This window comes from Pristis pectinata, chromosome 17 (genome assembly GCF_009764475.1).
Source record: "Pristis pectinata isolate sPriPec2 chromosome 17, sPriPec2.1.pri, whole genome shotgun sequence".
Lineage (NCBI taxonomy): Eukaryota > Metazoa > Chordata > Chondrichthyes > Rhinopristiformes > Pristidae > Pristis > Pristis pectinata.
Window position 1 is genome coordinate 42,202,961 of NC_067421.1, and position 15,193 is coordinate 42,218,153.

At 44.6% G+C, this 15,193-nt stretch overlaps 1 protein-coding gene across 1 annotated transcript in view; it reads right to left on the minus strand.

Annotated features, from left to right (window-relative positions):
* ep400 (E1A binding protein p400) overlaps positions 1-15,193 on the minus strand; it is a 146,007-nt gene that overhangs the window by 112,111 nt on the left and 18,703 nt on the right. Inside the window, 2 exon segments of the mRNA XM_052031815.1 lie at positions 11,496-11,583; positions 11,714-11,827. Coding sequence (XP_051887775.1) covers positions 11,496-11,583; positions 11,714-11,827 — 202 coding nt within the window.

Below are 15,193 nucleotides of genomic sequence, written 5' to 3' on the forward strand. Positions count from 1 at the left end.
ACTTGTAAAACAGACCGCATTTTAGGAAAAACATTTTTGCAACTTATATCCCCTGTATATCTCAATTATTTTTCAATCCAGAATAAAACAAACTCACCAACGATATTTGAAGCTGCATTCTCAATTTTATATTTATTTGCTCTAATTTGCTATTCACAGCCCCTTCCCCTCTCCCCTTTTTGCTCCCCTTAAGGATCAGTGTGGTAGTTTTTGTGTATAGCCACAGGAAATGGGCAAGGTCTTAAATGAATATTTCTCGTTTGTATTCACCATGTAAAAGAACATGTAATCTCGTGAATTCAGGGGAGGGAATGGTCATATGCTGGAGTTTATGTACTTTACAAAAGATGGTGGTATTGGAGGTCTTGAAACGTATAAAGGTGGATAAGTCCTTGGGGCCTGACTAGGTGTATCCTAGGATGTTATGGGAAGCAAAGGGGGAAATTGCTAGGGCCCTGGAAGAGATTTTTGTATCTTTAGTCACAGGTGAGGTACCAGAAGACTGAAAGATAACTAGTGTTGTTTTGTAGCCGAACATGGCGCGTGGCAGAAAAGAAAAACGCAGAGACGCGGAGGCTGGACTGCAGCACACTTTACTAACTGAAACAAAGTGTGTGCGCTCGCAAAAAGGAACCGAGAGCCTCTCCGGCGGTTGTGATGTGAGGTCCCTGCTGGAAGGCCCGCCCCGCGGTTAGTCTATGTCGCACTCCCACAGCTGCCGATGGCGGTTCGAGTCCTGTGGATCCAGGCCGCTACACCACTGCCCCCCCCCCCCCCCCAACCAAGAATCGCCCATCGGGGGCGTGGGACCCCCAGTCTGTGTGTCCCTCTTGGGTGGCCTGCCCCGCCGGCGCGGTGAGGGCACCTTCACGGGCTGCCTGATGTCCAAATGCGCCAGTTTGAGGTAGTCCACTGTGAAGGTCTCCTTGCAGCCACCCACTTCCACGACACACATAGATCCGTTGTGCCGGATCACCTTGAAGGGTCCTACCCCTGCGAATGAAAACGTACTCACAGTCTCAGAGATCCCTAGGAACAAAGGACAGTGTAGTGCCATGTCTGGAGGTTGGAACCGGTGCCAGGCTCCTCACCTTGTCCCACAGCTTCATCAGCACTTCCGCCGGCGTCCCTGCTGGACCTTGGGCCTCCGGCACGAACTCGCCCGGGACTGTCGGGGGGTGCCGTAAACCAACTCCGCTGAGGAGGTGCCCAGGTCCTCCTTGGGGGCCGTGCGAATGCCCAGTAGAACCCAGGGAAGCTCATCTGTCCAGTTGGGCCTTCTGAGGCGCGCCATCAGGGCTGACTTGATGTGCCTGTGGAACCGCTCGACCAAGCCGTTGGCCTGTGGTGGTACGCCGTGATGTGGTGTAACCAGGTGCTCAGGAGCTGCACCAGTGCTGTCCACAACCCTGACGTGAACTGTGCCCCTCTGTCAGAGGTGACGTCCGCTGGAAGTCTGAACCTGGCGATCCAGCTTGCGATGAGCGTCCTGGCACAGGACTCAGTGGACGTGTCCGCTAGCAGCACGGCCTCCGGCAACCTGTTGACCATGGTGAAGGTACACCTGGCGCCCCGGGAGATGGGCAGGGGGCCGACAATGTCCACGTGGATGTGCTGAAACCTGCTGAGCGTTGGTTGGAACTGCTGGAGGGGAGCCTTCACATGCCGTTGGACTTTGGCGGTCTGGCAGTGTACGCAGGTCCTGGCCCAGTGTCTGACCCGCTTGCGCAGACCGTGCCAGACGAATTTGTCTGATACCAATTTGATGGACGCCCGGATGGACGGGTGGGCCAGGCCGTGTAGCGTGTCGAACACCCGCCGCCTCCATGCTGCTGGTACCACGGGCCAAGGTCTGCCAGTCGACATGTGGCACAGGAGCCGAACCGCTGTAGGGCCGACGGGGACGTCCTCCAACTGGAGTCCCGAAACAGCGGTGCGATAGGCCAGGATCTCGGTGTCCGCTTGTTGTGCCTGCGCCAGCGCCGTGTAGTCGATCCCTGGGGCTGAGGTGGTCACTGAGTGGATGTGGGGATGAGACAGCGTGTCGGTGACCACGTTGTTCTTCCCCGCGATGTGACGGATGTCAGTGAACTCCGAGATAAACAAGAGGTGCCTCTGCTGCCGAGCCGACCATGGGCCCGATACCTTTGCAAGGGCAAAGGTGAGGGGCTTGTGGTCCATATACGCAGTGAAATCCCTTCCTTCGAGGAAATACCAGAAGTGCCGGATAGCTAGGTAGAGCACTAGCAACTCCCTGTCGAAAGCGCTGTACTTCACCTCCGGTGGTCGCAGGTGTCGGCTGAAAAAGGCAAGTGGTCACCACTGGCCCTTGACGAGCTGCTCCAGGACTCCGCCGACCGCCGTGTCGGAAGCATCAACTGTGAGCACCGTGGGTACATCGACTCTCGGGTGTACTAGGAGGGCTGCCTTCGCCAATGCCTCTTTGGTCTGCTCAAAGGCTTCCGTGGACTCCGTGTCCCATTCCACCTCCTTGGCCTTGCCGGTCATCAGATCTAACAAGGGTCTCATGATGTGCGCCGCTGCCAGCACAAACCAATGGTAGAAATTCACCATCCCCATGAACTCTTGCAGGCCCTTGACCGTGCTGGGTTTGGGAAACTGGCGGATGGCCTGGACCTTGTCCGGCAGAGGGGCAGCTCCATGCTGGTTGACCCTGTGGCCCAAGAAGTCGATTTCTGTCAGCCCGAACTGGCACTTCGCCAGGTTGATTGCCAGTCCGTGGTCGCTCAGGCACTGGCAGAGCTGGCGCAAATGTGCCACGTGCTCTTTGCGTGACTTTCTGGCCACCAGGACGTCGCCTAGGTAGATGAAGACGAAATCCAGGCCTCACCCAACTGAGTCCATTAGCCTCTGAAAAGTCTGAGTGGTGTTCTTGAGGCCGAAGGGCATCCTTAGGAATTCAAACAGCCCGAAAGGGGTGATGAGGGCTGTCTTGGGCACATCGTCGGAGTGCACAGGGATTTGATGGTAACCCTGGACCAGGTCGATTTTTGAAAAGGTGGTTGCCCCATGGAGGTTGGCCATGAAATCCTGGATGTGAGGCACCGGGTATCTGTCAGCGGTTGTGGTGTCGGTGAGTCTCCTGTAGTCCCCACTGGGCCTCCAAACCTCCTGCGGACTTGGGCACCATGTGTAGCGGCGATGCCCAAGGGCTGTCCGATCGGCAGATGATCCCCATCTCCTCCATTTTCTGGAAACCCTCCTTGGCGAGGCGGAGCTTGTCGGGTGGAAGCCTACGGGCCCGGGCGTGCAGCGGTGGTCCTTGTGTGGGAATGTGGTGCTGTATGCTGTGCTTGGGACCGGTAGCATAGAACTGTGGGGTGATGATGGAGGGGAAATCCACCATCACCCGAGAGTGTGACAGAGTCCAAGTGGAGGGCCGGGAACTGGGCTTCCCCTGAGCTGGAAGGTTTGGAAAGTCTCGGCATGGACCAAACGCCAGCCTTTCAGGTCGACCAGAAGACCGTTGGCCCGTAGGAAATCCATCCCTAGTAACGGCCGCAACACCGCTGCTACGGTGAAGGTCCAGATAAAACAGCTGGGGCCAAAACGCAGTAGGATGGTACACGAGCCATATGTCCAGATGGTGGTGCCGTTCGCGGCGGTGAGGTCGGGGCCTGGGGCCACAGTACAGGTGTCCATGTTTGAGGGGGGAAGGACGCTGATCTTGGCCCCGGTGTCCACCAGGAAACGTCGCCTGGAGTGTCGGTCCCAGAGCAACAGGAGGCTGTTGCGATGGCCAGCCGTCGAAGCTACTAGCAACGGCCGGCCCTGGAGCTTCCCGGAAGGGCACATGGTGGACGGCAGCGGCGCGCGTTTGACCCCCACCTCTGATGGTAAAAGCACCATTGGTCCGAACCCTCATCTTTGTCCCCCGTGGGTCTCGGCGGTTTTGGTTGTGGGGTCTTGGCCTTAGGCTGCGCGGTCGTGGTTAGGCAGGTGGAAGCCGCTCCCCGCTGCTTACTCTGCCACAAAATGCCAGCCCTGGCCACAAGGCTGCGCGGGTCGCTGAAATCTTCACCCGCGAGGAGGCGGCGAATGTCTTCTGGCAGTTGCTCGAGGAACAGCTGCTCGAATAGGAGGCAGGGCTTATGGCCATCCATGAGCACCAGCATGTCACCCATCAGCTCGGATGGCTTGCGGTCGCCCAGGCTGTCCATGCGCAGAAGCCGCGCGGCTAGTTCGCGGCGGGAGAGTCCGAAAGTGCGGAGGAGGATTGCCTTGATCTTAGTGTACCTGTCCTCCATAGGTGGATGGTGCACGAAGTCGATGATCTGGACTGCCACGTCCTGGTCGAGCGCGCTGACCACGTAGTAGTACCGCGTGGTGTCAGCTGTAATGCCTCGGATACTGAACTGGGCCTCAGCCTGCTCAAACCAAACGTGGAGCTGACCGGCCCAGAAAGTTGGGAGCTTGAGCGAAACTGCGTTGTGCGAGTCGTTGGGATTTATGTCACAGGTTCCAGATGCCATCTGGGAGCGTCGGGGTCACCAAATGTAGCCAAACGCGGCGCGTGGCAGAAAAGAAGAACGCAGAGGCGCGGAGGCTGGACTGGAGCACACTTTACTGACTGAAACAAAGCATGCGCGCTTGCATAAAGGAACCAAGAGCCTCTCCGGCGGTTGTGATGTGAGGTCCCTGCCAGAAGGCCCACCCCGCAGTTAGTCTACGTTGCGCTCCTGCGCATGCGCCTGTGGCCGCTGATGGCAGTTCGAGTTCTGCGGGTCCGGGCCGCTACAGTGTCTTTATTTAAGAAAGGCAGCAGGGATAAGCCAAGGAACTTGAGAACCAGTGAGCCTTGCATCAGTGGTGGGAAAGTTATAGGAAGAGATTCTGAGAGACAGGACTTATTTGCATTTAGAAAGACAGGACTGATTAGGGATAGCCAGCCTGGGAAAGCACGTCTCATGAATTTTATTTTTCAAAGAGTTAACCAAGAGGATTGACGAGGGTATGGCAGTAGACATCATCTACATGGACTTTAGGAAGGCCTTTGACGAAGTCCCACATGATAGGTTGATCTGGAAGGTTGGAGCACATAGGATCGAGGATGAGCTAGCCAATTGGATAGAAAATCAACTAGGTAGTTGGAGGCAGAGGGCAGTAGTGGAGGGTTGTTTATCAGATTGGAGGCCTGTGACCAGTGGTGTGCCACAGGGATCAGTGCCATGTTCTCTGTTGTTTGTGATATATATTAGTGATTTGGATAAGAATGCAGGTGGCATAATTAGTAAGTTTGGAGATGATACCAAACTGGTGGTATAGTGGATAGGGAATAAGGCTGTCCAAGGTTACAACAGGTTATAGCTCAACTGGGAAAGTGGGGAAGAGAATGACAGATGGAATTAAACTCAAACAAGTGCAAAGTGATGCATTTTGGGAAGTTAAACCAGACCAGGACGTACACGATAATGGCCGGGCCCTAGGGAGTGCTGCTGAACAGAGAGACCTTGAGGTACATAGTTCCCTGAATATGGCAACACATCTAGACCAGGTGGTGAAGGAGGTATATGCCATGCTTGCCTTCATCAGCATTTAGCACAAGAGTTGGGAGGTCACGTTACAGTTGTACAAAATGTTGGTTAGGCTGCACTTGGAGTGTTTTGTGCCGGGCTCATTGCCACATTACAGAAAAGTTGTGATTAAGATAGAGAGGGTGCAGAAAAGATTCAAAAGGATATTGCCTGAATTGCAGGGCTTGACTTATCAGGAGAGAATGGATAGGCTGGGTTTGTTTTCCCTGGAGCAAAGGAGGCAGAGAGGTGACATGAAGGAGGTATATAAAGTTATGAGAGGCACAGATAGGGTGGTTTCCCTTGGCAGAGGTATCTAAAACTAGGGGCATAGGATTAATGGAGAATGGAAAAGGTTTAAAGAGCACAAACAGCAAATTTTTCACACTAAAAGAGTAGTTGGTATTTGAAATGAGCTGCCAGAGGAAATAGTGGAAGCAGGAATGGTAAAATTATTTAAGAGGCATCTGGACAGGTATTTGAATGAGCAGGGCATAGAGGGATATGGAATTAATGCAGGCAAGTGATACTAGTATAGACAGGCATGATGGTTGGCATAGTGGGCTGTTTCTATGCTGTACAACCCCATGACTCTAAGTCATTGGTGACATTGTCAGCTCATAGCTAAATCACACTTTTTTTTCTAGCTAAGCTGTTAGTAGACATCTGTCACTTTTACCAGTATCAGAAGGGAATTCATTTGGTTCTTCCAAGACAACTGATGTCTTTTCAAACTACATTCCTTCAGACTACACATAATGACCTTAAAGATGAGCAGAATACCTCCCCAACCCAGTGATTCAGCACTTGTGAATTTCCTTGAAAAGCTGCACTAAAACCCAATATCCTATTATTATATTTCCACTGTTTGTTCCAACAACATACAATTCTAAGCAGGTTACCATCACGTAGACTAACAGTAGCATCACATTCAATTTTCCTTCAAACAGACAGATCCTCTGAAACTATTTATTAGTTCCCTTAAGTTCCTTCAAATCTTCAGACACAATTTTTCATGTGTCCTACAGACACCAACCAACGATTATCAATGTTTCTTTTGGCTCCATCTAAGCCCTTGGGCCAAATCCTTCTATTGATCACAATGAAACTACCAAACCCTTTGAGTAGTTTAAGCGAAGTGGTAGAAGTTTAATTTCAACTTTCATGCCAAATGTTGCGTTTTATCTCCTATATTTATTCAAGATTTGTTTTTTTTTAACTGTCACCTTTCATGATACTTTTTACACAAAAATGATTTGGGAAATAAAATGCTGGTTTTATAAAGCAAATGTACTCATAAGTATAAACATTGGCATTGGGTAGATAAAATGTTAATGAGCCAACTATGAAGTTGTTTCCTCAACCAATGTAATGGGACTTCTCTGCTTTGAAAATAGGATGATTAAAGTGCAATAAGTATACAGAACCAGTCAGCAAGAGCTAGCAATAGCTATGGATTCAGTCCATTTCAACATTAAAAGTCCAAAAGCAGACTCAAAAAAAGAGAATGCAGGAAGGTAAGGCAGGAATTATTCGACCCACAAGGTCAATGAATGAACCAAGCGGATCAATTCATAAATATTGGGTGTTTAATTCTGAAATAGAGCAGATCAACAATTCACTTCTGACTTCACTTTATTTCCTTATCTTTCATTAGACAGACCAAGAAAACATCCACACAAAAAGGTAGGGCGAGCACAAGCATACATGCAAGGTACTCAAATAAAAATAGAAAATGTTGGATATATCAGCAGGTAAGGCAGCTTCAGTGGAGAAAAAGAATTAATGTTTGAAGTTTGAGGTTAAGACCCTTCATCAAAACTAAGAAAAGTTAGAAAACAAGCATGTTTTAAGATGCAGAGAAGAGAGAATTGTGGAGGGAACAAAATAAATGTTTGTGATAGGATGGAGGCCAAAAATTATTTAATGATGCAAATATTGGCAGTGCTGGCTTGTTAATTGCAGCTTATATGTCTGGAGGAGGTGCAAATAGAAGACAATGAATAAGGCAAGGAGATAGAGGAGAAAAGTGCTGCAGTTGCTAGAAACTTCAAATAAAATACTAGAAATACCAAGCTGGTGAGGCAGCATCTGCAAGGAGAGATATACTAAGTTAATTTTATAGATTGATGACATTTTATCAGAACTGGCCGAGTTCTTACACAAACTGTAAAGGCTGGTTATCCAAAATTATTGAGATCAATGTCAAGTCCTGGGGGTTGTAACAAGCCTAGTCAGAAGTTCTTACAGTCTTTCCACTTTCAGTCAGAACTGGCCAGTTCTGATAAAACATCAACCATCTATGACGTTAACTCCCATTTTTCTCTCTCCACAGATGCTGCCTGACCTACTGAGTTACTTTCATCATTTTCTATTTGTACTTTACAGAATAGAAACATAGAACAATACAGCAGAGGAACAGGCCCTTCAGCCCACAACACCTGTGCCGACCATGATGCAAATTTAAACTAATCCAATTTGCCTGCACATGGTCCATATCCCTCCATTCCCTCCCTGTTCATGTGCCAATCTAAGTACCTCAAACATTGCTATCATACCTACTTCTAACAGCTCCCCTGGCAGCAGATTCAAAGCACATACCACTCACTATGCAAAAAAACTTCCCTCATAAATCTTGGAACATAGATAGAGTACAGCACAGTACAGGCCCTACGGCCCACATGTTGTGCCGATCTATATATACTTTAAACTTTACCCCTCTTGCCTTCAAGCTATGCCCTCTAGAATTTGACATTTCCAGCCTGGGAAAAAGACTGACCATCTACACTATTTATGCCTCTCATAATTTTTATAAACTTCTATCAGGTCACCCCTCAGCCTCTGATGCTCCAGAGAAAACAATCCAAGTTTGTCCAACCTCTCCTTATAGCTAATACTTTCTAATCCAGGCAACATCCTGGTGCACCCCTTCTGCACCCTCTCCAAAGCCTCCACATCCTTCCTGTAATACAGCAGCCAGAATTGTACACAATAATCCAAATGTGGCCACACCAACATCTTATACAATTGCAACATAACTTGCCAACTTTTATATTCAATGCCCTGACCAATCAAGGCAAACATGCCATATGCCTTCTTTACCACCCTATCTATTTGTGTTGCCACTTTCAGGGAGCTATGGACATGCACCCCAAGATCCCTTTGTACATCAATGTCCTCAGGGTCCTGCCATTTACTGTACACTTTCCTCTTGCATTTGGCCTCCCAAAGTACACCACCTCACATTTGTCCTGATTTAATTCCATCTTCCATTTCTCTGCCCATATTTCCATTGATCTGTAGCTTTCTGTATCCTTTGACAACCTTCCTCATACTATCCACAACTCAGCCAATTTTTATGCCATCTACAAACTTACTAATCAGCCCATCTACATTTTCATCCAAATCATTTATATATCTCACAAGCAACAAAGGTTCCAGCACTGATCCCTGCAGAACACCACTGGTCACAGACCTCCAGTCAGAACACCCCTCCACCACTACCCTTGGTCTTCTTTGGCCAAGCCAACTTTGAATCCAGTCTACCAAGTCAATGTGGATCCAACATGCCCTAATCTTCTGGATGAGCCAACTACAAGGGACCTTGTTGCATGCTTAACTGAAGTGCACGTAGACAATAACCACTGCCCTAGTCTTATCAATCATCTTCGTCACCTCCTCAAAAAAAACCCAATCGAGTCTGTAGGACGTGACGTCCCCCGCACAAAGCCATGCTGACTGTCACTAATCAGACCATGCATTGTAAATGTGCATAATCCCATCTCTAAGAATCTTCTCTAGTAGTTTCCCTACCATGCAAGGCTCACCAGCCTATGATTTGCTGGAGTATCCCTGTTGCCCTTCTTAAACAAGTGACCACTCAGCTACTGGAAACAGCTTCCTTTTTATGCTCTCATAAGCCTTCACCATATTGATAGTATTACTTTCAAATTTCTTCTTTACCTTGAAGGTAAAAAGTACTATGAACACTCATCAAGTTAGGCAGCATCTGTGGAAAGTCGAAGTTTTAGGTTTCCTAATCCCAATATTTCAGGTCAATGACTTCTTATTAGAAAAACAACTCTGATGAAAGTTCGTCAACCTCAAACATAGACTCATTTTCTGTTGTGTTGATGCTATTGTGAGTTGAGTAGTTCCAACATTTTCTGCTTTTATCTCAGATTTCCAGCACCTGCATTTTTGGGTGTCCCTTCTCTTGCCCATCCATGTAACTATAACACATCTCTGAAAATTTTCTACTTGATTTCTTCTGCATTCTCTACAAAATCACATCCTTCCTACAATGTACCTACTGCTTCCACCTTCTGCCAAACCAATGTTTAGCCCTTCAATAATGGCCTTAATACCTTTGCATCTCTAATTATAAAGCTCAGAACCACAGGAATCTTAACTGCCTTGCTAACCTTTCCTACCATCTACCAAATGATTCACAGTTTTTTTGGTACCAAGTTAACAAAGTTGTCTCTCTTCATTCTTCCTACCAAAATTTATCACTTTACACTTTTCAGCAGTGACTGTATCTGCTCCATCTATCCATTCCATCAGCCTGGTCACGTCACCTTGAAGTCCATGGCTACCAGTCTCACCGTTTCCAACCATTCCAAGTTTCTTGTGGTCTACATATTTCTACATTGTGTTCTATATCTACAAGGTACCCATAATCACTAAAATACACCAAGAATAGCAGCAGCAAGCCTTGGGGAACTCCATCTTTAACTCACTTCAAGCCTTCAAAATACTAAAGACACTATTGGTCTTCCTTTGTTTAATGAATGCAGCAGTTTTCATTGCTTGTTTCATGCCCTGCACTACAGCCTTAGAACTTTGTAATGCCCCTCTACCCTCAGCTTTGCCTTTCCCCTACAAATGTCAGGCTATTAAAATACAAACCCGGCATCACTTAACCATAGTGGATACCAATTGAACCAAATGACCCAATTCTGTACTGTGAATTGAACTTAGTTTGTCCTTCAATTCAACTAAATTATCCTCAAAATCATTCCCATTCTCAATCCTCAAGATTTCACTCATCTCTAATCAATTAGAAATCCCCGCCTATAACCTCATCTATTCAAATGCTAGTCTACCAGAAGTTCACCCACTCCTAGCCTCACCATCTGTAGCACTGCTTTCCAGACTTCAACTACCTGCCCCCAACCTTCCACCCCACTGAGTATTTTTTAAATCATTAGCACCTAATTTTTAAAATCATCCATTGACTATTGTCACACCTCTATCATATTCCAACCTTGATCTAAATATAAAGCTACATTAAAAAAGTTGCTATCTAAATGTTGGCTACTGAGAAAATCAGCCTGCAATGTGAATTGCCACAGATGCCTTTACTGTATTGCAAACCTCATAAAGTAAATAATTATGATGTTAAGGAACCCAGGAAGACCACTAAGAACAAAGCAGCACATGGGAGAATATGTGGTACTGCAGAGGGATGTTAGGCAGCACCGGAATCATTAGGAATTATAACTAGGAAGCCTCAATCTCACTGCAACACAAATAGGTTAAGGTCATGGAGAAAAGTAGTTGCAACAATCCAGGGAAGAACAGGAAGCCGAAGGAATGTCGGAAGAACATTAAGTGGATTGGAGGGCACTAGTGCAATTCAGAAGTTTGTGATAGCAAGGTTTGCTTCAGTATTTAAAAGTAGAAGTTGAATTAACTCTGGAATTTACAACATTTACCGGAAAGGTTTTAAGAACTCTCTTTATTACTTGTTCTGTTTAAACTTTAGAAGGTGAGAATCATATCTGGCAGCATGGCAACAAAAAACAGTATTAAACTTTACGTCAAAGAAGCCTTTATGCAATTTTCTTCTTACTTCAACCTTGTGTCCAAACAAGAAAATATACTCTGCACATATTACACTGTCATACCTGTTGCACAAAAACATGAAACTGTTCCAAGAAAAAAAAGGAAACGTACCTGCTTGAACTAAAGCCTGCTGTCTTTTGAAAGCTTCAATCTCCACTGTATTGGCTGTGCCTGCCACAGGGGTACCTTGATGTGTCTGCTATGGAAGGACAAAAAAAAACATACATTAGAAATGGATGCATTGGCAACAGCTCGATGATGCAACAGGATTTAACCCTTCTGATGCTATAATGATTCACAGACTTGTTGGTGCCACATTGACTCCTTACCTGAAACTGTTGCTGCTGCTGTGTTGAAAATGCAGCAGAAACATTAGGGGGAAGCTGTGTTGCTATGGCAACTGGCGTCCCTGTCTGGCCATCCTTTCCTGTCACCACTTTTACCTTAAATAAAAACAATGCATTCATTCACAGGTTCATCACTGAAACATTAAGTCAGAGCGGAAAAAAAAGTAATTTGATTCTAAGGACAGCCAGGAAACTTCTGTAGGGATTCTTTTCTTAATTCCCAGGCTTGCTTCACAGAATTCATTGCACTTTGCTATAATTGTTAAAAAAAATGCTTTGTGGTTTAAAAATAACATGCATTTATTATAAAGCCAAAATAAAAATGTTTGCTGAAACTGCCTACTGTAATATCAGCAGCAACTGGAATTTAAAAAAAACAGCATCAATTTTAGGCCAATGATATCAAAGTTCAAATTACAAAAAGACTAAAAAAAAATGTGAGAGGGGAGTGGATGTGGCTAGGAGCTTTGATCAAGTTTACTTAAACATCCATTACCTACAACTTCTCTGAAAATGCTTTTATGCAGCAAGACAAAACCAGGAACTATATGGTTAATTAAAAATTCCTTCACTTTAGTCACCAAACATTAGCCTTCAAATTCTCTAAACTATGTCCCACTAAGCTACACAAGTCTGGAGAACCAGTCAAATCCTCCATATCAGTTAATAATTCTGCTACAGGTAACTTGTAGTATCTAGTTTTAAACCTGTACCTGGTAAGTTCACCAAGGAAGGGCAAGAAAAAAAACATTAGTCCTCCTTGGTTTTAGTTCTTCACTACTGCTACACATTGGATGTCTGCAATAGATGGCAATAGACTTGTATTAACTACCAATGTAATTTATTTTATTGTACTCTTATCTAAATTTAAGTATTGCACAAATTGCAATCAACTGCTTTTACTCTGCTCAGGAGACTTATTGCAACTGAGCAATTCTAATTAAGGAGGTAAAATTAAATCCGATAAATCACCAATAAAATACCACAAACACCAAAGGCAAAGACAAAAACTGAACTGTCTTAATTTTCATCACTCAGATGCTAAACTCTGTAATTACAAACATTGGTTAAATCTTACAATACAGAAAGTATCAATTGCACTACACAAGCACCAAGTAATGACCATCTTCCTTGACATTCAACTGCATTTCTTTTGCCAAATCCCCAACCAGCCAGTATCCTGGGTGGTCATTTATCCTAGGGATCACTACTTACCAGATAAAAGTCTATGGTGAAAAGTTTTGAGTATTCTACAGTGAATAAATAATATTCCAATTCCCATATCCCAACATCTACAAGGCATTGGTCAGAATCCTCTCCATTTGATGGACGAGTGCAACCCAAAAACACTCAACATCATCCAAAACAAAGCAACTCACTTGATTGAGATTCTGAAGACCCCACAACTGGTTTACTGTAAATTTAGTGCAGCACCATGCCAAGGTTTCCTCTAAAACACCACACAAACTTTGAGTCCTACCATCTAAAAGAACAAGGTCAACAAGATCTCAAGCTGCAAGTTCACCCCTAACACACAATATCCTAACTTGGAAAATAACAGAGTTACTTCATAGTGAATGGACCAAAATTGTGCAATACTCTCCCTTACAAAATGTAGGGATACTTAAAAGACGAGTATTGAAACAGTTCAAGATAATACATTACCACTTTCTCCCAAGCAACTTGGGTTGGGCAGTAAATGCTACCTTTTACAGAAACAGAACCCCCCATACTCCTTGGCAGAATAGAAGTATTTACATAAAGGTCTCATTATGAAAAACTAGAACAAAATCAGAACCTGCCTCATAAATAGCCAAACAAGAATCTCAGATATGCCTATTAGGATTCATTACTATTTCAGTCAATATATGCTTTTAACTTTTTTTATTACTTAGTTAATTTAAAGAAATGCAAGCTCAATTTACTAGAAAATATGTACATAAATGTATCTGATACCAGGCAGGTTTACTAACTTTTGAGCCAAAAAAAATGCAGATGTTTAAATTAATTTGCTTGTAAAGCAATCCTTTCACTGATATTGTGCGACTTGATAAAGGTAAAATGGTTGCAAAGATTAAATGTTCCTTTTGCCTAATGCGAGGGTAATTAAAGGATGAACAGACCTATTTGGTCCATAAAGTTCATCTTCTTCAAGTCCCTTCCACACATCAGTTTCTAAATTCTCTGCCCACCACACACCAGTTTCTAAATTGTATGCAGTAATGTACCAAGAAGCCAATTCTAGTATTCATTGCTCTACTGATAAATCAGTTCTGCATTTGGTGAATCTAAGTCCTATTCCCTCAGATAATCTACTATCCATCAAAGAATAATTTTAAATACATTTAGACTTTGAATTATCAAAAAATTGTTCAACATTAGAGTTATAAATGTTAGAAAACTGGTAATTTTTAGTCATTTGAAATGGAAAAGTTCATATTTTATTGCATGACCCTATAATTTTTCCAAACATCAAGTACCGAGCATTTGAACTGTGCTTTCCCACCTTGACTATGAGAAACAAAAGACATGAAAGATTCTCTGCACAATAATCCCTAAACTAGTGGCTGGAGTTGTTTCTCTGTGAGAAAACTCAGTAAGTGGTTTAGCCATAAGGATGGAAATAGGATACGGGAATGATTTAAGACCCAAGTTCAATCTGGCCATTGTACACAAGGATGATTATGAGCATAATTAAATTTCTCTGCAGTTTAAATTAAGCCCAGTGGAGAAATACACCATTAACAAAGTACAAAAGAACATGAAAAATTTACAAAGCACTTATCCAGCTTAACAGTTCGGCTGCATTTAAAAAAAAGTTCAATTATAACCACTAATAATTTATTCAATAAAATTAGTTCTTCCATTTTTTTAAAAAATAGACATTTATTGGAGGTGCACATTGCTGGCCAAGCCCTTATCTAAGTGTGCACGATCTTCTTGAACTGCTGTAGTCTTCGCACAATAGATAGTGATTTTTGATACAATTGACTGGCTAGCTGGGACTTCAGAAGGCAATTCAAAAGTTAAACACATTGTCATGGGACAACATTCACAAATGGTTCAGAGTGAATAGTAACAGAACACTAGTTTCATAGTCATTATTGATACTAGTTTTTACTTTATAATTTCAGATTTACTTGATTAACTCAATTTAAATTCCCCAGCTACTGGGATAAAAATTGAACTCGTGACACTGGGGACCAAGCCTCTAGATTCCTTGCCCAGTACAATGCCACCATACTCTTCATACTGCTACCTGCCTGTCCAGACAGAAACAAGAGATCCCATGCAGTATTCGGAGGCAGAGGAGCAGGGAGCACTTCAGCCATTCTGATCATTATTTATCTCTTAACCAAGGAACAGATTACATGATTGGTAATTCTTCACCTCTTTTGTTCATCAGATCTTGCTGTGCATAAATTGGCAGCAGGTATATCATACATTTCTGATTGTTGCTAA